This window comes from Littorina saxatilis, linkage group LG12, assembly GCF_037325665.1.
Source record: "Littorina saxatilis isolate snail1 linkage group LG12, US_GU_Lsax_2.0, whole genome shotgun sequence".
NCBI lineage: Eukaryota > Metazoa > Mollusca > Gastropoda > Littorinimorpha > Littorinidae > Littorina > Littorina saxatilis.
In genome coordinates, this window is record NC_090256.1 from 14139584 (window position 1) to 14163784 (window position 24201).

A 24201-nucleotide genomic window follows, 5' to 3' on the forward strand; every position below is an offset into this window, starting at 1 on the left:
AATACCTCTCTCTCTCTCTCTCTCTCTCTCTCTCTCTCTCTCTCTCTCTCTCTCTCTCTCTCTCTCTCTCTCTCTCTCTCTCTCTCTCTCTCTCTCTCTGATAACCTCCATTTACATTTGCACGCACACGAGCACGCGCTCGTCGACACGCCCATTTTGCCACTCCGATGTGGTAGATGGGATGAATTTTCAAACACCACAGGGAAATAAAGTTACAGCATTACAAATTCAGACCTCAACATTTTTGTCATAAAACCCTCTTTGTCTCTTTTTCAAATCCCTTTTGAACATCAATTTCACTTAATACATACAACCGACAAACCAAAAATGATCACGATCTTGCAGTCACAGTCCCTGCTGACGCAAGTGTTTAATAAAACACACGCCAGTTTTGTTTTCTGCGTTTGTTTTTACATTCTATCGTGAAACAAAAGGCATCAGTCAACGCCACATTCGCAATGGAAGCCAAACTAAATAACAGGAAAAGTGGAGAGAGAGGGAGGGAGTTAGATGCTGAGACAAGAGATAAATTGCGCTAGAATTGGGAATGATGCTGGAATGGGGGAAAAGCCTGAAAAACGAAAAACAACGAACGGCGAGTGAAGGAGAGAGAAGGGAGTACGGTTTGGGGATGCAGAGAAGGAGCGGAACACACACACACACACACACACACACACACACACACACACACAACACACACACACACACACACACACACACACACACACACACACACACACACACAGCAGAACAAAAAAGTGGAAGCCTGCGAAGCTCCCTATTGTCCCATCCATCTTGCTTTCTCTCCCACAACACAACGCGCATCACACCGAAGCACGCCGCTTATATTGTCTCACTCCGCGCCTCTCTCTATTACCCTCTTTAGGCGACAGAAGAGAGAAAAAATTCCGGGAATCAGCTTTTAAAAACACTTTCTACCCCACCTATGTTGACCAAGTTTTTTTTAGCCGAGACCAGCTGTGCTGCAGCAGGTCACTCAGAATTGTAGTGACTCTGTAGTAACTGTGTATCAACACGCTGGAATACAGACGTTAGAAGGACGTTACAGGAAGCGACTGAAGCTAACAGTCTGTGCGGATATATCCGTACCTGGTCAGATAGAGCCATATGAGTGGGTACGAATATATCCGAACCTGGGAGACAATGAGTTAAACGTATGTCCCTTAACTCACACTCATCTGGGGTTTTATCGGGTATAGGCCTAGTAGAATTTGTTTGTTTGTTTGCTTAACGCCCAGCCGACCACGAAGGGCCATATCAGGGCGGTGCTGCTTTGACATATAACGTGCGCCACACACAAGACAGAAGTCGCAGCACAGGCTTCATGTCTCACCCAGTCACATTATTCTGACACCGGACCAACCAGTCCTAGCACTAACCCCATAATGCCAGACGCCAGGCGGAGCAGCCTATAGTAGCATTCAGATCCTCGATATTATTTGTTCTTAAACTGTCTCAAAACAGATAGACTGCTAACTCTTCTAAAATTCAGAATCAGAAAACAAGAATTGCAGGTTATTGGAACTTTGAATTATTGACAAAACAACTGAAACGTTACAGTAAGTCGACCCAGTGGTCGTTTAGGTAGACAGACAGACACACGCTTATGGTGCAAATAATGAACTTATCTCACAGACAGACACACGCTTATGGTGCAAATAATGAACTTATCTCACAGACAGACACACGCTTATGGTGCAAATAATGAACTTATCTCACAGTCTTCGATTAATCTCGCATGCACGATTACGGCGAGGTAGATCAATAAGTACACGTTCAAATAACCTACAATTTTTGGTTTTTACATTTAGTCAAGTTTTGACTAAATGTTTTAACATAGGGGGGGATCAAGACGAGGGTCGTGGTGTATGTGTGTGTGTGTGTGTGTGTGTGTGTGTGTGTGTGTGTCTGTGTGTGTGTGTAGAGCGATTCAGACTAAACTACTGGACCGATCTTTATGAAATTTGACATGAGAGTTCCTGGGTATGAAATCCCCGAACGTTTTTTTCATTTTTTTGATAAATGTCTTTGATGACGTCATATCCGGCTTTTCGTGAAAGTTGAGTTCTTAGAACTGTTCAAAACTAACAGAATGTAAGTTTTCAGGAGTGTGTCACGGCCGTACGGTGGGAGGCAGAGAGAGGTGGAACTGAGAAGGGGGTGTGATGATCAAAAGTATGTGTTTTAATCTTCAGCAAGAATCAAAGATAAAATTGCAATATCTAATTCTAATAGGGAAGATGAGCAACACTCAAGCAGAATATCTGAAACAAACATGCCATCACAATAATATCTAAAATTTACTTATAACGAAACCATACACTAATTCATTACAATTATACTTAAAAAGGACACAAAATCGTACATTAATTCATTACAACTATATTAAAAAGGACACAAAATCCTACACTGATTTGTGGCTGCCTACTTGTTCGAGAGCCATGTGTGCGCATGGTCTGCTTTCCGCGGACATACAAAATAGTCCTTGTGCATTACGTCGCCGGCTTCTTGCAGGCGAGATTCATCGACGATTTTGAGATAAGTTCACTATTTGTACTTGTACCATGAGTGTTTTTACACCCCCGGTATAGGGGTGTGTATAGGTTTCGCTCGATGTGTTTGTTTGTTTGGGTGTGTGTTTGTGTTCGCATATAGATCTCAAGAATGAACGGACCGATCGTCACCAAACTTGGTGAACAGGTTCTATACATTCCTGAGACGGTCCTTACAAAACTTGGGACCAGTTAAACACACGGTTAGGGAGTTATTGGTGGATTAAAATTATACAAGGACTTATAGAGGAACATCTTAATGGTCAAAGGGAAATAACCATTCTCACTCAGTCACTGCCACCAACTGAGAAGGTTATTTCCCTTTGACGGGGGTGTTTTTCCTACCTCGTAGGAATTTCTTGTTCTCTTTGTCTTTTTAAAAGACCACTGCAGTCGACATGCTTTAAATGTAACTGGGTTTTTTGTCAATAGTCACAAGTTCCAATTACCTACATGTACAATGTTTGTCTTGTATTCCTTGTGTAAATTACTCTACGTCGCCATGCACATAAACTATAATTATGTTTATATCTTAAATTATTTTATTTTTTTTAACAGTTGGTTCATTCTCCTTGTCGTCTTTTGATTTCTTTTTCTTTTTCGATACCTTTATTCCATTGACAGTACGAGGGACGCGCGTCGGAATAGGTGTTTTTTTTACATTACTCAATGATTTCTTTGTAGACGGTTTTTAACCGGAAAACGTTCAACAGCGGAGTACATCTTTCACTCTTTCTGACGTCAGTCGTCCCCAATCAAGCAGACTAGCCAATCACACCCCTCGTTTCAAGCGGGGATGACAAGCCCCCAGTAGGGTAGATATGAGAGGCCCGGGGCGCGCATCGCAGGGGGGAACAAGATGTACGTCTTCACCGCCATTAGTCCACTGGCGTCACGGCAAGTGACGCACGTGACACGCGGCAGACTGGAGAGACAGCGCCAGTGACGAACAATCACATTAAAGCGTCACAAGTGGGAAGCAGAAAATCTCTCTCCTCCCGTTAAAAAACTTGGCTGACGTTGTCTCACAGACGTGGGACTGGGGTGAGTACCTGCCACCGCCACCTCCTCCACCCTCGTCATCACTTCGGTCCTGTCCCTGTGAAAGCTTTGCTTCGGGGAGATAAGAGAAAAACAAAAGTGTGAAACCGCGAACCACAAATTGAAACGAAGCCGTGCAACTTCTGCTGTTTGAGGCGCTGGCTTAGCCCGCGGGAAAAAAGACGTTTCTGTTCCAGCTCCATGCATTGTTAAAGCAATTTCCTTTCTCCATACCCATTATCACACCCAGGGCTGCCGGGGAACGCATTTAAATCGTAATCCATGCCATTTTAAAGCCACTTTCTTTGTCCAAATTGCTTCGCGGCTTCCGGAGAAGACAGTGAAATCTTAATACTTACGGGCTTTCCGTTGTTCATGGCGTTTTACTTCAGCCATGCAGCGTTTCTTCTTTACGTCATCCTCTGGGGGGTTCTTTTGAAAGAAGGACAAGCCGCTTGCTTCGGTAATACTAGCTGTCGCACGGTAAAAAGATACGCAGATGACACGTTCATTCATAATTAATTTGAGAGAAACATTCTGAACGTAATACCATCAGTATCCCAGAATTGTGCTATTTATTTCGTTTCTTTTGACATCAATACTTTAATCCCACTTTCCAAAAAGCCCATTATTGCCGTTGAACGGTTTTAAACAAAGCAGTTTCCAACCATTATCCCTTCTTCTTCTGCGCTTTAAAACTTGTTCCTATTGCTGTGTGTTTGGTATTCTGACTGAAGAAAACGTGTTCACAGAGAGGACAGTGGTTAATAAGTGTGAAAAACCCGTTGTTGCAAAATAAAAACTTTCATTTGCCCGTTTTTCTGATATACTCTCTTTTTAACCTTCGCCCAACCGGGTTATCGACTACACACGGAAGACATCGTGGGGCCGTGCGGACCCATGCTTAAGACAAAATATGCATACCCTTCCGTAGACCCATGCTTTCCAAAGAAGCAAAAACGTACATCCCCTTCCGTAGACGCCGTGGAAAACGTGAATACCCTTCTGTTGACGTCGTGGAAAACGTGAATACCCTTCTGTTGACGTCGTGGAAAACGTGAATACCCTTCTGTTGACGTCGTGGAAAACGTGAATACCCTTCTGTTGACGTCGTGGAAAACGTGAATACCCTTCTGTTGACGTCGTGGAAAACGTGAATACCCTTCTGTTGACGTCGTGGAAAACGTGAATACCCTTCTGTTGACGTCGTGGGGCCGTGTGGACCCACATTGTTACACCCCCGGTATAGGGGTGTGTATAGGATTCGGTCGATGTGTTTTTACACCCCCGGTATAGGGGTGTGTATAGGATTCGGTCGATATGTTTTTACACCCCCGGTATAGGGGTGTGTATAGGATTCGGTCGATGTGTTTTTACACCCCCAGTATAGGGGTGTGTATAGGCTTCGGTCGATGTGTTTTTACACCCCCGGTATAGGGGTGTGTATAGGATTCGGTCGATGTGTTTGTTTGTTTGTTTGTGTGTTTGTGTTCGCATATAGATCTCAAGAATGAACGGACCGATCGTCACCAAACTTGGTGAACAGGTTTTATACATTCCTGAGACGGTCCTTACAAAAATTGGGACCAGTCAAACACACGGTTAGGGAGTTATTGGTGGATTAAAATTCTACAAGGACTTATAGAGGGACATATTAATGGTCAAAGGGAAATAACCTTCTCAGTTGGTGGCAGTGAGAATGGTAAGGACGGGGGTGTTTTTCCTACCTCGGAGGAATTTCTTGTTATGTATTAATTTCGCTCCACGCGACTTGCTTATTAACTCCAAAATTAAACAGATCGTAGAAAATGATGTTTAGAGCCAATACCAGAAGGTTTGTGACTTCTCTCCCTAGTTTTTATGTAAGTTCCTACAGTTTGAGAAACATGGGTCAGCACGGCCCCACGATGTCTTCTGTGTGTAGTCTAAATATGACCTTTGTTTTTGTAATTACTTCTCGCTGAAATTTAATGATCTTTTATTACATAAGAGCTTTTTAAGTGTCTGAGGCATTCTTAAAAGCTCATTAAAACATTCCAACTGGTTTAAGAGACATTTGCAATTAAACACCCTTCTGGGTCCACACGGACCCACGACGACCGGCGAAGGTTAACGTACGAATTGAAAACTGTATTCCTGCATTATACCTTTACTCTTGAGGTCTCGTCATTCACCGTCCAAGTCTTATCACAATTAAATACATTCTTTGTGTGGTAAAAGAATTCAAGAAAAGCACAAACTCTGTTTCTATCTGAATAACTACCCTTGTGGATCAGTTTAGAGCAATATGTCTTCTCTTTCTCAGTCGCAGTCACACACACACACACACACACACACACACACACACACACACACACACACACACACACACACACACACACACACACACACACACACACACCTACTGAAACAATACATAAGTGCAGCAGTCACTTCCGTCAGAATAATTGAGATTAAAAAAAAAAAATTATGAAAATAGCCGGGCTCAGACAGACTCCCTGAGGGATGAGACGAGATTCCATCCAAAAGACAGCGACTTACTATTTCCATTCCCTCAAACGCCGGGCAAACACTGGCGCTGATCCGGACCAAATAAATCAACAAAGATAGAACGATCGAATGTGGTCGAGCTGAATAATGCTCTGTGTTGTGAGCATCATAACGGTTAGCATTGCATAGTGTGTTTTAATTATTTATTGTTTTGTTGTTGTTGTTATTTGGGTTTTTTTGTTTTTTTTTGGGGGGGGGTGCCAAATATTTCCCCAATGGAATCAATTTGATCTATATATTTGTGAAACGCATTGCTTGTTTCTTGTTCTTCTCTCTCGAACCCAAGGGATCATGCAAGGCCAATTCAGCGTTGGTCTTCTTATCTTTTTGTGTACTAGGCATACTCTATAAAAACTAATCACATGTAAAGAGTACCACAGAAAAAGGTACAAAGATTCTTAAAAAGCTAATTTTTCTTAGTCGATATTTTAAAACTTATTTTAAAACAACTGATCTCTTTCAAAAAGTTAAAAAGAAGTTTTGCAAAACGCTTTTCCGTGGTTAAAAAAACCCAGAGGCTACTTTAAATTTTATTTTTTAAAAAAGAAACCTGATCTCCTTCAAAAAGGCAACGGTATTGTTAGATTTGTTGTTCATGCATTTACTCATTTACTCATCAATCTATTCTTTTTTTTCAGAATGTTATCGAATATTATATTTCTAAACATCTCCCTCTTTCTGTTGATCATTGTTTTCTGTTGCTCTTTGCTACGCCATACGTTTTTGTACTTGTGTGATTGCTGGTTTTTGTTTCTTCGTCTATTTATTTTTCAGTTGTGTATGAGGAAGGAAGACTGGCCGACGCAAAGACACCGCAACACATACATTTATTTTGTGATATAAAAATGAAACTGTCAATTCCATTATTATTAAAATGTCAATTTATACACCTATGTAGTATAGGTCACTTATAAGGTCGCTTATACAAACACGTTTCTGACTGCTTTCATGTCCGTTGGTTTGTCTGTTCATATTTATGTTCATTGTATGTCCGGGTCAATAAGCAGTCAGCTTCTGTGACAAACACATGTTATTCTGATAAACACACTCGAAGTGTAAAACTTTATTACCACAGGATTGTAGCGTCAGTCCAAATGCACCTTTCTTAGAGCTAGTCGCGCCTGAACAAATCTCACCAAACATTTTAAACGCAGGCATTCAGTCCTCTGATGGCCAGCAAATCCGAAGGGCACTGGAGGACGTCGGTGTCCCTAGCGGTTGGGGGCTGAGGGGGGGGGGGGGGTAATGGTCAGTTCCAGACCGGCCCGTGGGCAGTGTCAGTGATATGATTAGTAATTAGCTGAAGCGTGATTTCAGTCCCTCTTCCCTTTCCGCTCTTTCCTCCACGACTGATGTCTTCGATTTTACAGTTCCGTGTGTTTACCCCCAACACCCTCATCTCCCCTATACTCCCCCCCCCCCCCCTCCCCTCTTTTTCTTTCCATGTCCTCCCTTTTTGCTCGTGACGTCTGTGTTGCTGCTCCCGAAAGTCATTCAGAGCCTAGGAGCCTGGCGAAGTAGTTCCCTTAAGGAATAAAAACCCTGCTACAGCAAATCAGCAAGAACCATAACTCGAATTAGATCACACGGCATATTCATCGTCTGTATGTCTCTCAGCCCTGCGTGTTGTCCTTCCACGTAGCACAGTATCTTTCCCCACCCCAAGAAATCCCAACTGGCCCTAAGAGGACGTAAAACTCGTAAAGTTAGTCGGCCGGCTTGGCGAGCCGGAGAGCTCGGGAGGTCTGAGTGTCTGAAACTGTATTTTTCTCGCCAACTCTTACCATCACTGTCAACACCTTCACCATTCATTACCGTTCTTGTGGCCGATTTTCAACTCATCTTCAACCGACTTTTGTCATCGAGGAGTCGCTCAAAAGTTGGCAAGGCAAAATCGGCATACAAACATGGCTATGCAAATCCTAGTGATTCTCAGTCGACCCCAAAACCCAAGTTGAGCGTTGTTACTCTCCAGTCCCCTCCCTCTTAGTTCCAGACACCCCGCTGCCTCCCCCCCCCCCCCCCCCTCTCAACCACCCCCCCCCCCTCCCCTCACCCCTGTCTGCGTGTTCTTTTCTTGTCTTTATCTGTCCGTGTCTTCCTCTTCCTGGTTGGGCTGACGGGTAAATTAGGGAGCTTTAGATGCGGAATGGCGTTAAAAGACTTGCCACACTCAAACTTTAATCAAGCGTCGGATTCGCCGTGTCACGAGGGAGACAAAAAGCGTGGAGGCGGCTAAGGTGGTGCTTGAGAGCGTACCCGAATATAGTCAGCGGAACTTGGAAGACGCTTCTCTCTAAAGCTTTTTTCATACGGTCAAGATTTGCTGATGACCTTTTGCTTTATTTCATTCCTAATTTGTGACCCTCCACCACGAAATGAGTCGCATGTCATCTCGCGCGGTTCTGCGCTAGGCTTAATATCAGTCCGGGGAGTGTCTTGTAACAGTGTGAGAGTCACCTTAGTCACAGGCTCATAACTCGAACAGTTTTTGCTCTTTTCTAAAACGGTTTTCACCACTGGATAGAGCATAAAAAACTCTTTGTGAAAATGTAAAAATATGAAAATCATGCAAAGGTGACATGCGACTCATTCCGTGGTGGAGGGTCACATTTGTAATTCCCTTTTGAGGTGCAACGCAAAGCGCAAAGAAACAAGTCGCGTAAAGCAATATGAAAACATTCAGTCGGCTTTAACATCAAAACTGAACAAAAAGGTCTTCATCGAGACTGCGCCGTGGCTGACCGAAACCCGTCGACCGAGCTAGCGCGCGCTATCATTGTATTATGTACACAGGGGACCTATACTTTGCTACACATAAATCGGATTTTCGTTGTTTTAGACATCATACGGTAAAACCGAAAGTTGAATATTCTACAACGGCGATAGATGTTTAAATGTAAACATATTTGATCATGAAAATGTAATCTTTCAAGGGTTGCAAAAACTTATTTCAAACATGACTAAAATATCCTTTCACAGGGCTTTGTCATGTCAGCTCCTTTACCTTTTCATTCTTCTTTCCTTAGGCAGCTGATGCATTTTGGAGCAAATATAATTTGTTTCACGTCAGCAGGCATGTTTATTTAACAACTGTAGCTTATGTTAAAAGGAATGCTGATTTTTTTACATTTAGTCAAGTTTTGACTAAATGTTTTAACATAGACGGGGAATTGAGACGAGGGTCATGGTGTGTGAATGTGTGTGTGTGATTTATATCATTTGATTTGTGTGCAAATGGCCTTATGTCATTGTATATATGTTCACCCCCCTCATAAGGGGCTATGGCCTAAATGAGTAAACAATCCAATCCAATCTCTCTCTCTCTCTCTCTCTCTCTCTCTCTCTCTCTCTCTCTCTCTCTCTCTCTCTCTCTCTCTCTCTCTCTCTCTCTCTATCCACCTCCTTTTTTTCTAAACAAAGAAGAACACCGCCGATTAAGGAAATATACTATGTTTTTACCTCCCTTGCTTTCTTCCTCCAAAACACCCTGTTTTCCTCCGTTGTTTCCGGCCTGCAAGAAATAGCGTTATTCTTGCAACAACAACAAAACGAAGAAAAAAAAAGAGTGAGAGTCAGTAACTGCAAATGATGACGGTCTCGGAAATGAAGCCTGCTTGTTTTGGTTTCTTTGTTTCTTTGTTTCTTTGTTGTTGTTTTTTTTCCATAGCCCTAAGGTATGAAGGACGAACCGGTCGATGTCTTCCTCAGTTCTGGATCCTGGGAATTCGACCAAAAGCTTCGTCCATAAAATGCCACGTCTTGCCCATTAGCCATTGTCTGAGTTTGTTTGGCGTATCTTATTCTCTACATGATGTTTTGGTTTTTACCTGAAAATTAAATATATGAAAATTATTATTAGAATTATATGTCCGAAATGGATTTTTAAACAATTGCATCTTATTCCTTGTGGGTTCCTGATTCTAAAAACATTTAGATATGATATGTTTGGATTAAAAACAAGCTCAGAAAGTTAAAAACAATAGAGATACAGAAAAGCGTGCTATCCTGCTCAGCGCAACCACTACCGAGCTATTCTGGATTGTCAATTTCACTGCCTTTGCCACGAGCGGTGGACTGACGTTGCTACGAGTATACGGTCTTGCTGAAAAAATACAGTGCGTTCAGTTTCATTCTGTGAGTTGGACAGCTTGACTAAATGTTGTATTTTCGCCTTACGCGACTTAGGATTTTTTGTGGTCAGGTCAGCGTGTCTACTGTTGATTTTTGTTTCTTTCTTTCTTGCTTTATTTTGTTTTGCATTCTTTTTAGAAGTATTATTTGTTTATTTCTTTTATGCGGGGGGGGGGGGGGGGGGGGGGCATCGCTTTGCTTCTTTTTCTGTCATCAGACTGTGCCGATCTGGAGCTGGCTACATGTGGGTTGATTGAACTTGATCGTTTTAACTTTCTGAGCGTGTTTTTAATCCAAACATATCATATCTATATGTTTTTGGAATCAGGAACCGACAAGGAATAAGATGAAATTGTTTTTTAAAACGATTTCGGAAATTTAATTTTAATCATAATTTTTATATTTTTAATTTTCAGAGCTTGTTTCCTGCGAAAGGAAATGGATCTTGTTATTTACCAGCTTTCACTTGTGAGAATTCGATACGATTTTGCTTTGAACTACTTTTGTTCAACCTAGATCGTCTTGGATCCAGAGCATAAGAACTCGACGTAGAAATCTGTGGTCATTGTAATCCATATCTTGTCCAATTGTCAGTCCATCATGTGAATAACTGCTTTTAATATTGTTCGACATTTTCTTGGCCTTGTCTTTCTTTCCCTATCTATATTTCTCACACTGGCAATATAGACCTCCATTCCGGCGGATTCAGAAGGTGGACGAGATAAATCTTGCAGCAAAAAACTGTGGGAGTTTTCACTTGTCAATAAAGCGAGGACATTCGTCATTTGTATCTTCATTCTCTGACGTGCGACGACTCTTGGTTGTCATTCTACGTTCTATTTCAATTAGCTGCGGGAGGGAGGGACAATTTTGTTTTACGGAGTAATATGTGTTGCTGTCTACACCCAATCTTTTTACATTTAGTCAAGTTTTGACTAAATGTTTTAACATAGAGGGGGAATCGAGACGAGGGTCGTGGTGTATGTGTGTGTGTGTGTGTGTGTGTGTGTGTGTGTGTGTGTGTGTGTGTGTGTGTGTGTGTGTGTGTGTGTGTGTGTGTGTGTGTGTGTGTGTGTGTGTCTGTGCGTGTGTGTGTGTAGAGCGATTCAGAGTAAACTACTGGACCGATCTTTATGAAATGTTACATGAGAGTTCCTGGGTATGATATCCCCAGACTTTTTGTTCTTTTTTTCGATAAATGTCTTTTATAACGTCATATCCGGCTTTTTGTAAAAGTTGAGGCGGCACTGTCACACCTTCATTTTTCAATCAAATTGATTGAAATTTTGGCCAAGCAATCTTCGACAAAGGCCGGACTTCGGTATTGCATTTCAGCATGAAGGCTTAAAAATTAATTAATGACTTTGGTCATTAAAAATCTGAAAATTGTAATTAAAATTATTTTTTTATAAAACGATCCAAAATTACTTTTATTTTATTCTTTATCATGTTCTGATTCCAAAAACATATAGATATGTTATATTCGGATTAAAAACAAGCTCTGAAAATTAAGAATATAAAAATTATGATTAAAATTAAATTTCCGAAATCGTTTTAAAAACAATTTCATTTTATTCCTTGTCGGTTCCTAATTCCAAAAACATATATATATGATATGTTTGGATTGAAAACACGCTCAGAAAGTTAAAACGAAGAGAGGTACAGTAAAGCGTGCTATGCAGCGTGGCGCAACCGCTACAGCGCTGAACAGGCTCGTACGATCGTCACTTTCACTGTCTTTTGCACTAACGGCGGACAACGGTCATTGTGAAAAAATGCAGTGCGTTCAGTTTCATTCTGTGAGTTCCAGCTTGACTAAATGTAGTAATTTCGCCTTACGCGACTTGTTTTTCTATAATGACGACTTTATTTTGATTTGACTGTGGTCTTGCAATGTGTTTGTCGTAGATTTTAGTCTATCAGTGGAAATTCCACACAAACAATATAGAACTCTTTGCTTTTATCGTTCATGAAATTAGCTGCAACTTAAATTCCAATCACAAAAGAACTTTCTTTCTTTCTTTCTTTATTTGGTGTTTAACGTCGTTTTCAACCACGAAGGTTATATCGCGACGGCCCAAAAGAACATTTTCTCAACTTCAAATTTTAAATTTGGGAAATAGAAGGTGCTTTCTAAGTCCTTTTTTACATTTAGTCAAGTTTTGACTAAATGTTTTAACGTAGAGGGGGAATCGAGACGAGGGTCGTGGTGTATGTGTCTGTGTCTGTCTGTCTGTCTGTCTGTGCGTGTGTGTGTGTGTAGAGCAATTCAGACCAAACTACTGGACCGATCTTTATGAAATTTGACATGAGAGTTCCTGAGTATGATATCCCCGGATGATGTTTTTATTTTTTTGATAAATGTCGTTGATGACGTCATATCCGGCTTTTCGTGAAAGTTGAGGCGGCACTGTCACACCCTCATTTTTCAATCAAATTGATTGAAATTTTGGCCAAGCAATCTTCGACGAAGGCCGGACTTCGGTATTGCATTTCAGCTTGGTGGCTTAAAAATTAATTAATGACTTTGGTCATTAAAAATCTGAAAATTGTAAAAAAAAAATATATATATAAAACGATCCAAAATTACTTTTATTTTATTCTTTATCATGTTCTGATTCCAAAAACATATAGATATGTTATATTCGGATTAATAACAAGCTCTGAAAATTAAAGATATAAAAATTATGATCAAAATTAAAGTTTCGAAATCAATTTAAAAACATTTTCATCTTATTCCTTGTCCGTTCCTGATTCCCAAAACATATAGATATGATATGTTTGGATTAAAAACACGCTCAGAAAGTTAAAACGAAGAGAGGTACAGAAAAGCGTGCTATGCAGCACAGCGAAACCACAAGGGCGCTGAACAGGCTCGTCAGTTTCACTCCGTTTTGCACAAGCGGCGGACTACGGTCATTGTGAAAAAATGCAGTGCGTTCAGTTTCATTCTGTGAGTTCCACAGCTTGACTAAATGTAGTAATTTCGCCTTACGCGACTTGTTTACATTTAGTCAAGTTTTGACTAAATGTTTTAACATAGAGGGGGAATCGAGACGAGGGTCGTGGTGTATGTGTGTCTGTGTGTGTGTGTGCGTGTGTGTGTGTAGAGCGATTGAGAGTAAACTACTGGACCGATCTTTATGAAATTTGACATGAGAGTTCCTGGGTATGATATCCCCGGATTTTTTTTTTCGATAAATGTCTTTGGTGACGTCATATCCGGCTTTTTGTAAAAGTTGAGGCGGCACTGTCACACCCTCATTTTTCAATCAAATTGATTGAAATTTTGGCCAAGCAATCTTCGACGAAGGCCGGACTTCGGTATTGCATTTCAGCTTGGTGGCTTAAAAATTAATTAATGACTTTGGTCATTAAAAATCTGAAAATTGTAATTAAAATTATTTTTTTATAAAACAATCCAAATTTACATTCATCTTATTCTTCATCATTTTCTGGTTCCAAAAACATATAAATATGTTATATTCGGATTAAAAACAAGGTCTGAAAATTAAAAATATAACAATTATTATCAAAATCAAATTTCCGAAATCGATTTAAAAACAATTTCATCTTATTCCTTGTCGGTTCCTGATTCCCAAAACATATAGATATATGATATGTTTGGATTAAAAACACGCTCAGAAAGTTCAAACAGCACAGCGAAACCACTAGGGCGCTGAACAGGCTCGTCAGTTTCACTCCGTTTTGCACAAGCGGCGGACTACAGTCATTGTGAAAAAATGCAGTGCGTTCAGTTTCATTCTGTGAGTTCCACAGCTTGACTAAATGTAGTAATTTCGCCTTACGCGACTTGTTAAAACTTTCAAAACTTCGAATTGTACTGATCTTGTCTTGATGAAAAAATAAATCTGTTATGATTTAAGAATGTTTGTGTTACAAGGTGTCAATTTATTATTTAGATTGTAAAAGTTAGTTCTAGCGCCAAAACGAGGCGCCTGATTTGCCGATCAGACGGTCCACGAAAATAAATTCTTTGAAAGTTGCTCGCTCTTTACGTAGGGCACCTGGGATGATCTCAAGTGGTGAGTGTTTAAACGAAAGGGCGTTTGTACTGTGTGTAAAAGCCTGACAGTATCTGCGATTGTTTACGGGAGGCTTACTGTCACGCACACATGCACAAAACACGCACGCAGTCTGTCATCCACGACTCAAAACAATCTTGCTCTTCCGACCACAAAACACAAGTTGACACGAACAGTAGATTAAGGACGTTTCTTACAAACAATCAATTATACATAACATAAATACACGCACAACACTATCTAACTATACAAATCTTTCTTTCGGCAATATCCACAACAACAACAAAGATCAACCAGCGTTAAAGCCTATAACAACAAAGAATAATTATTTAGAAACTTTCATACCTCTCACTTTCGCTCAGTTCATTATGACGTTATAGCTCCTGCACGTTTAGCTGTTAGGACGGGCTAAGGCTAATGTTACCGTGCTTGCGTATCCGAAATCGTTCATGAACCGGAGTCAACGAGGCCGTGGTGCGAAGCGACAGGAGTCATCGGTGACGTCGAGTCCTTGCCAGGCGAGCAGTGCCGTCGTCGAAAGTGGAGCAGGCAGACATCTCTAGTAGGTCAAGACCTCAGCATGGTGAAAACCCAACAACCTGGAATGGTGAACGCAAGACTTAGTTCACGGTAACAGTAACATCGCCCACCCGTCCTTATAACTTAACAACCAAGTGCAGGATTAAATGGACATAGCTCTTTACTCTCACTCTCATGCATCTCGAACACACATACCAACGGACTTATACATTTAATTCTGCTAAGTATGAAGTCCAACGAATAATACCAAATTCATTCTATAAACAAAACTGTCAAACACTCTCCTTTCAACCAAAACATATTCATTCAACAACATACCAAACCATTCCCCAAAACAAACTCACAAATTCATACCGTTCAAGTACAAAGTTACACACGCACGTGCACACTATACATTCCGCCATCTTGGATTGACCGGTTTTCAGAAGTCAATAAGCAAATCTAAACCTGAGAATAATTTAACTGTAACACACACAACATAATATTTAATGATTACATACCACATCCTGGTTGTATTGAAGTAGCCATACATATCCCCTGCCGTTGATAACAGGTTTCCGGCATCTGCTCTACGCAAACAGACCCTACGTTCAACGAAGAACGGATTCGCTTGGAACGCAAGCTATCTTCCCTCGGCTAAAGGCAAAGAACGAATGAATAAAAAGGAGTATCTACGAGCTCGAATTTAGCTCTGAGTTCACCTTACAAAATACAAGCAAAACACACGTGAAATACCTGAGCACGAGCTCCACGAGACACCTGCAGTTAACCAGCGTCTACCTATGACAGGCGAAATAGAGGAACACAGGCGCTCCAATACAATACATTTAACCCCACAGCATAAAAGTATGCTAATATTAAAGCCGCTTGTGACAAACCCCCCTACTCAAACCGAACTACGGTTCGTCACAAAAATTCTACACAATGCGGCTGTAATAGTCTGCTCCGACGTTGTCGCATCCTCGGATTGCTCTGATGCGGAACGTGCATGTCTGAAGCAACAGGACCCAGCGCATCAAGCTTCCGTTCGTCATCTATGTCTTCTGTAGAGGTTGAAGGGACTGGTGATCAGTCTGTAGCGATTCTCTCTCTCTGAGACTGTCAATGTGCCAACACGGTCGACAGCGATTCTCCGGAAAGGTTCATCTATGAGAGGCATCTTTCCAAGGTGAGCTTTGGGTAATCCTCCTTTGGGTAAAGCTCGATGGCCAACATCACAGGAATGAACATAACGCCTGATGTCGCCCTCCATCCCTGGCCAGTAGAACGAATGCCAGAGTCTATTCTTAGTTTTCTTTGTCTCAAGATGACCAGTCTTAGTAACATTGTGGTATCGTCTCAAAATACCCGAACGAAGAGTCTCGGGCACCACCACCTGACTGAAGGTCTTCTCCGTGGTTATGAAAAGGCGATGCAGGACGCCCTGCTTCCAAAGGAATTTCACCTTTCCTTTCTTCCCAGATGGTGTAGGGTTCCTCCCTTTTGCCAGCTCCCGCACCCTAGACAGAGTTGGGTCAAGCGTCTGTAGCTGGATCAACTTCTCTCTGGTAACACCTAGACCAGAGTCCTTCATCCGTAGGGTTTTAGGAGGTTCTTTTTCTCGCGTATTTTGGACTTGAGTAATGGCGGCTATCTTGACAGGTTGAGCTTTCGCCCGGTACACAGGAACTTCAAGAGTTTCTCCTCCAGGCTGAATGATCCGGTTTCCGATGAGTACGGGGTATGTTAGCTGGTCAGCCACAATAGCGACAACGTTTCCTGAAAAGAATGGGGACTCTAAATGTACGATCGTAGTAGGACAAGTCTTCTGAACGTTCCCTGCTGCGAAACGAATAGTTTGACTTCCCTGCTTGAGATTACAGTCTTTTACCAGCGAGGAGTCAATAACCAGTCCGTCGGCGCCTGTGTCACGAAGAGCAGATACTTGTGATCCATTGATACTGACCGTGCATAAAGGAGTATACGAAAGTTGGCTACATGGGTCACAAAGGGTAGGTAACTCTGATGTGGCAGCAGTGGTTCCTGGCATCGTTACAACTGTTCTCACGTTGGTGACGGTCCTCACGTTGAAGGACGATGCTGAATGCGGGCAATTCCTACGGATGTGCCCAGTTTTACCGCAACCGTAGCAATTTCTCTTGGGAAAAGGGCCGTTGGGGTGGACGGGACTAACTGGGGCAGAGTCTTCCTCAGGATTTTCAATGTCCTTCGTGTTCTTCTCGACTCGACCAGTCGCAGTAACCGGGTTTTTCCTGGCTCTTTTTGATGCAGCAAACCTCTCAGCTAGTTCGGCGGCCTCGGTGACGTTCGCCGGTTCGCGCTGCCGGATGAAATCCGCGAGGTCCCCAGACACATGGTCCATCAGGTGTTCCATCAGTAGGAGGTCTCGGATTCCAGCATAGGTCTCCTCTTTCTTCGCGGCTTTCCTCCACCGTTCAAACCAGATTCGAAGACGGGTAGCAAACTGTATAAACGTCTCCTCTCCCCTTTTGGCCGCGAGTCGAAACTTAGAACGATACGAGTCAGCCGTCCAGCGAAAAGATCCTCTAAGGGCGTCCACAATGACATCAAAGTTTCCCGCATCCTCAGCTGGCAGTTCCAAGTAAACATCGGCAGCAAAACCTTTCAGGAGGGCTCCCAGCCGAGCTCCCCAGTCACTCTCCCTGTCCCAGCCACTGAGAGTTGCTGCTCTCTCGAATCGTCCTAGGAAGGTGTCGAGATCCTCTTTGGCTTCATCAAATGGATCTATTTTCAGACGAACTGGTTCAATAGCCCTACTACGAGAACTTGAAGTAGTCTCTTCTCTCCTAGTCTTTTCTATCTCTGCACGAACTCTTTCTTCTTCCAGTTCAGCTAGACGTCGGCGGCGGTCGTTTTCTTCCTCTTCTCGAAGTATTTTTCTTCTGATTTCTTCTTCCTCCCTCTGAAGTCTTCGTTGAGCATCCTGTTCCTCCCTCTGAAGTCTTCGTTGAGCTTCTTCTTTTCTCAGTTGAGCTTCCTCTTCTTCTTGAAGTAGTCTTCGTTGAGCTTCTTCTTTTCTCAGTTGAGCTTCCTCTTCTTCTTGAAGTAGTCTTCGTTGAGCTGCTTCCTCTTCTTGAAGTAGTCTCCGTTGAGCTGCTTCCTCTTCTTGAACGTATTTTGCTAAAGCAGCCCCTGATCGAACGCCCAAAGCACGTCCCCTAGCGGCTATAATTTCTTGAGCTGACGTGAGGGAACTAGATTTTTCAATAGGGTCAACAGCAGCTCCATCCATATGCTTTGGCGTGGTAAGTGTCATACGGGGTGGAGAATTACCATGATCAGGGGTAGAAAAACTTGCCAGAGCGGCATTGCGAGATTTGGATCCCGACATGATTTCTCACCAAATGTAAAATGGTTAAGTCGCCAACTATGAAAAAGCAACCTAGCTACTTCACAACAAAATTCTGAAGCAAAACATCTCAATCTACAACATTTCCAGACAAATTACAACAGGGAAAAATGCTATAAACAACGTCGAGACATGTACCCAGCACCGGCTAGTATTCACAGGTGGCCGCTGTGAAAATCAGGTTAAGCCTTAGCACGTACAAGCATGTTATTCAATCATCCCTATTCAAAAATCAAACCTGACAAGACGGTACAAACAAACAGACGAACAGAGCAAAATCATAGGTGACGATGTAATAATAAAGATTCCCGGACGAGCCCCCATTTGTCACGCACACATGCACAAAACACGCACGCAGTCTGTCATCCACGACTCAAAACAATCTTGCTCTTCCGACCACAAAACACAAGTTGACACGAACAGTAGATTAAGGACGTTTCTTACAAACAATCAATTATACATAACATAAATACACGCACAACACTATCTAACTATACAAATCTTTCTTTCGGCAATATCCACAACAACAACAAAGATCAACCAGCGTTAAAGCCTATAACAACAAAGAATAATTATTTAGAAACTTTCATACCTCTCACTTTCGCTCAGTTCATTATGACGTTATAGCTCCTGCACGTTTAGCTGTTAGGACGGGCTAAGGCTAATGTTACCGTGCTTGCGTATCCGAAATCGTTCATGAACCGGAGTCAACGAGGCCGTGGTGCGAAGCGACAGGAGTCATCGGTGACGTCGAGTCCTTGCCAGGCGAGCAGTGCCGTCGTCGAAAGTGGAGCAGGCAGACATCTCTAGTAGGTCAAGACCTCAGCATGGTGAAAACCCAACAACCTGGAATGGTGAACGCAAGACTTAGTTCACGGTAACAGTAACATCGCCCACCCGTCCTTATAACTTAACAACCAAGTGCAGGATTAAATGGACATAGCTCTTTACTCTCACTCTCATGCATCTCGAACACACATACCAACGGACTTATACATTTAATTCTGCTAAGTATGAAGTCCAACGAATAATACCAAATTCATTCTATAAACAAAACTGTCAAACACTCTCCTTTCAACCAAAACATATTCATTCAACAACATACCAAACCATTCCCCAAAACAAACTCACAAATTCATACCGTTCAAGTACAAAGTTACACACGCACGTGCACACTATACATTCCGCCATCTTGGATTGACCGGTTTTCAGAAGTCAATAAGCAAATCTAAACCTGAGAATAATTTAACTGTAACACACACAACATAATATTTAATGATTACATACCACATCCTGGTTGTATTGAAGTAGCCATACATATCCCCTGCCGTTGATAACAGGTTTCCGGCATCTGCTCTACGCAAACAGACCCTACGTTCAACGAAGAACGGATTCGCTTGGAACGCAAGCTATCTTCCCTCGGCTAAAGGCAAAGAACGAATGAATAAAAAGGAGTATCTACGAGCTCGAATTTAGCTCTGAGTTCACCTTACAAAATACAAGCAAAACACACGTGAAATACCTGAGCACGAGCTCCACGAGACACCTGCAGTTAACCAGCGTCTACCTATGACAGGCGAAATAGAGGAACACAGGCGCTCCAATACAATACATTTAACCCCACAGCATAAAAGTATGCTAATATTAAAGCCGCTTGTGACACTTACTGTGCCTTTAACGTTTGGGTCAACTTTTTGATTAACGACAAACGCAACACCACTGCTGGTTTAAGTTATTATGTATTAAAACCAGATACAATAACCGCATCAGTTTATCAATGAAATAGCTTAAATCAAAGAAGAATAAATGGCAACATGACATCATCTTGTCGATCTACGGTCAAAGGTTAAACATAAATCAACTCAACTATGAGCGGAACAAAATCATGAAGATGAGTTTCGCTGTTAGAATCAGTTGACACCGGCAGCTAACGTCTATAAATCGTGAGGATGGAATGAAGTGCGAACAGCACAACTCTATAACTTCATCTCCTGGTGATGAAATATCTGAAAGTTTGCAGAGTCTTTTGGAATTGATCACTAAATCATCATCTTTGAATAGGACGAGATTGTCACTAGGCAATCATCATCAAATCGGGGGGAAAAACAGTGCAACGTTTGGCGCTAGAGCGAAACTCCATTTATCAGAATAGAGTTCTCCGCTTATCAATGCATCAACTTCTTTTGTTCCTTATTTTCTTTCTCGTTCTATGTTTTCTTTCTTTCTTTCTTTCTTTCTTTCTTTCTTACTTTCTTTGCCATCTTTTTTTCAAAGAAAGTCGAACATTTTGACGTAGCTGAGTTCTGTATTACTAGCAGAAGTTGCAGAGTTTGAAATTATTGATGGAAAAGGGCAGCAAAGAATGCAACGCCCTCAAACGTTCCTGAAAGTGATCCAGGGCAGAGAGTCTAAGAAGCCATTGAAAGTGATTCACCCAACTTGAAATTGCCGCAGCTCTCATTAAATGCTGCGTGGAAATATTATAGCCGCTACAGTGGAACCCCCCTTTTAGGACCTCCTACAATCTGAGAAAGTCCGGTCTCAACAAGGAGGGAGTCTTAAAATGGGGGTAAATTTACACAGGTTATGAACACAAAATCTGAGAAAATCCGTTCTCAACAAGGAGGGAGTCTTAAAATGGGGGTAAATTAACACAGGTTATGAACACAAAATCTGAGAAAACACGATCTTAAAAGTGAGGGAGTCTTAAAATGGGGGTAAATTTACACAGGTTATGAACACAAAATCTGAAAAAACATGGTCTTAAAAGGGAGGGAGTCTTAAAATGGGGGTAAATTTACACAGGTTATGAACACAAAATCTGAAAAAACACGATCTTAAAAGTGAGGGAGTCTTAAAATGGGGGTCTAAATAGGGGGGGTTCCGCGGTACCTTGATACTGTACGGGGGAACTTTATGGGAGAGATACACTGTTTAACGTTGTTGCGAGCAAGTGGTCGTATGCAATATGTTTCACTGTGTAACATATCCTGTTATTTCGTTCGAGACTAGCATTCAACATTGAATCCGGTCTCGGGGAGCAATAACTGTCTCGATCTGTGTAAATCATATTTTGTTTAAATATGCAAATGACGTATGATATAACCAAGCAAACGCATCTTTTGGGGTGTTACTTTCATTGAAACACATCAAAGTTCTCCCAATGGCTATCTTAGTTTTCGAATGTATATTCTGCCCTTTGTTCAAAAATATGGAGAATAAAAAGGTCTTGTCTGCATATTGAAAAAGACACACACACACACACACACACACACACACACACAAAGAAACAACATCATACAATGTACTAAGCTGCTACATTTATTTATTTGCGCTCACGTTGGTACAGGTCTTGTCTGCATCTATATAGAACAAACAAAAGTTTTACAATGTCCTTCGCTGGTATATTTATTTACACTCTCGATGATAAAGGTCATTGCTGCATTTACAACCGAACAAAACAAACAACAGCAAAAAACATATGATGTTTACCGCTGTTCTATTGATTTCAGTTCTTTGCAGCACCGGTCATGTCTGCACTTAAAACAAAACTCATCAATGTCATTATCTGGTCTATTCATATCTAAAGGGTTTGTCTGCATTTAGAAACAAACACACACAAAGAAAACAAATCACACAATGATCTTTGCTTGTAAACTCTTTGGGCTCTCTTTGTTTAAAGGTCTTATCTGCAAAACAAAAATCACACAGTATTCTTAGCTGGTACATTTATCTCTCTCTCTCTCTCTCTCTCTCTCTCTCTCTCTCTCTCTCTCTCTCTCTCTCTCTCTCTCTCTCTCTCTCTCTCTCTCTCTTTGTCTCTCTCTCTCTGTGTGTCTCTCTCTTTGTCTCACTCTCTCACTCTCTCTCTCTTTGTCTCTCTCTCTCTTTGTCTCTCTCTTTGTCTCTCTCTTTGTCTCTCTGTCTCTCTCTCTCTGTCTCTCTGTGTCTCTGTCTGTCTCACTCTCTCTCTCTCCCCCTCTCTCTCTCTCTCTCTCTCTCATAATTATGTCTCTCTCTCTCTCTCTCTCTCTTATCTCTATCTCTCAGTCTCTCTCTCATTCAAACAAACAACATCGCAGAATGTTTTCAGCTCTTTCGTTTATTTCTCTTCACTCTGACAGATAAAACGCAGCAAATCGAAATCAGACAAATATTCATCAGCGTAGAAAGGTCCGTCGGTACAGCGCCGTGTCTGTATCAAACAATCGCAGAAGCCGTACAAAAACTTCCTTTGAACCTTTTATGATGCTCATAACAGATATTCCAAGACTTTCCCTTTTCCCCATGGAGAGCCATCCCACAGACAGCTAGGCTTATGTCAGTTGTAGAAGAATTATCCCAGAGCCGTCACACAGACATTATATGTCAACTGGTTGTGGAGGAATTATCCCAGAGCTGTGAAAGCTAGAAACGAGACTAAAAACCTGTTCGTGCGTCAAATGAAGGGCACTGGATATTGGAACTTATCATTTTTTTCGTCCGTAATGCATGGCGCAAATCCTAGAATAGTTTAAAGCGCCAAATCAAACTTGACTCTCTACTTCCCCCGTACGTACTCCAGTGTGGTAATTGTGTTCTCGGGTTTTCTCAATTTCCAATTTCTCAAGACTATTTAACATTTTTTAAACCATTTTGTTTTATATGTTGGAGAGACAACAATTATAATGGTTTCAATCAAGAAACGTTATGTGCACTCGTCTGGTTAACTGGCAACAAGTCATGTTATGAGCCGGTATAGTGTGTCAGTTCATTTAACAAGCATCAGAATCCTTTCAATAATTTTGCACCTTTGCATCGTGCTCTTGTTCTGTCCATCAAAAGATTGTTTAAGTCTTATCTTCACCTGTTTTATCAAGAAAGTTATGTTCTAACGACTGTGTGCCTGCTTGCAGACAGTACTCTTAAGCTGGATCATTTGAAATGTAGAATTAATCTGCGTACTTTTTTTAATGGTGATTGCACTTGTGTTGTTTGGTTTGTGTCTGTCTGTCTGTCTGTCTGTCTGTCTGTCTGTCTGTCTGTCTGTCTGTCTGTCTGTCTGTCTGTCTGTCTGTCTGTCTCTCTCTGTCTCTCTCTGTCTCTCTCTCTCTCTCTCTCTCTCTCTCTCTCTCTCTCTCTCTCTCTCTCTCTCAATCCTTGAGTAATAAGGTTCGTTCGTTCGTTCGTCCGTTCGTTCGTTCGTTTGTTGGTTCGTTGGTTCGTTCGTTTGTTGGTACATCGTTCGTTCTCTCTCTCTCTCTCTCTCTCTCTCTCTCTCTCTCTCTCTCTCTCTCTCTCTCTCTCTCTCTCTCTCTCTCTCTCTCTCTCTCTCTCTCTTCTTTCTTTCTTCCCCTTATTCTTTGTGTTTGTACATTGTTTGTTTGGGTTTCTTTTCTTGTTTCTTGCTGTTTTCCATTTTCTGGCTACATTCTTCAAAGACTATGTCCTCTCTGCTCTTCTCCCGCTTTCTCCTCCTCCTCCATTCAGATTCGCAAAATGGACAGTTTGAAAAAATGCCAGAGATTCTCGGCAGGCTGTCAGTATTGAAGCGTGCATTTGCCCCATCGAAGCGCTTGTTAACGGCCCATAAGGTGGTCCAACAAACTCGGACAACACTCTAGTGCTGCCATTATTTTGCCAGCTATCTATCTATTAGTCTAGTCCAGCAGACAGGAGAGGGGTGGGGTGGGGGCTTCAATGGGACTGGTCAGACAAAGGGTGTGGGGGAGGGGGGCGGAGGAAGCGGGGGGGGGGGGGGGGGGGGGGGTATAACGGACAGGGAACGTCAGAGGGAGGGTGGGGGGTGTTTTTATCTGCCCTTGTACTGAGACAGGCTGATCTTTCTTAACCCAGTGTGGGATTTTCAGTGGGGCGACCACCCCCAACCCAGCGCGTCCCCGGGTGGCGGATAGGGGAACGGTCTTCAGATATGGAGATCAGCCGCTTGCGGCCGCGGACCAAACTG

General features: G+C 42.0%; 1 protein-coding gene and 1 long non-coding RNA gene across 3 annotated transcripts in view; one reads left to right on the plus strand and one right to left on the minus strand.

Annotated features, from left to right (window-relative positions):
* Nucleotides 1-24201, plus strand: part of LOC138981310 (uncharacterized) — a 200707-nt gene that overhangs the window by 80944 nt on the left and 95562 nt on the right. The gene's annotated exons all lie outside the window — the stretch shown is intronic.
* LOC138981303 (uncharacterized) lies at nt 14520-19913 on the minus strand. 2 transcript variants are annotated; one of them, XR_011460607.1, is made up of 2 exons: nt 15385-19309; nt 14520-14943 (listed from the first exon to the last, which is right to left on the minus strand). XR_011460607.1 is itself a non-coding variant. In XM_070354164.1 (2 exons), the coding sequence occupies exon 2, from the start codon at nt 18234-18236 to the stop codon at nt 15915-15917; it is 2322 nt and encodes a 773-aa protein (XP_070210265.1). In that variant the 5' UTR covers nt 18237-19100; nt 19542-19913; the 3' UTR covers nt 15170-15914. The 2 variants fall into 2 exon arrangements, 1 of the variants encoding a protein (XP_070210265.1); XM_070354164.1 differs by lacking the exon at nt 14520-14943 and adding an exon at nt 19542-19913 and having other exon boundaries at nt 15170-19100.

Coding starts and splice junctions, on each gene's coding strand:
- LOC138981303 (XM_070354164.1), bottom strand. CDS start 18,236: ATGTCGGGATCCAAATCTCGCAATGCCGCTCTGGCAAGTTTTTCTACC.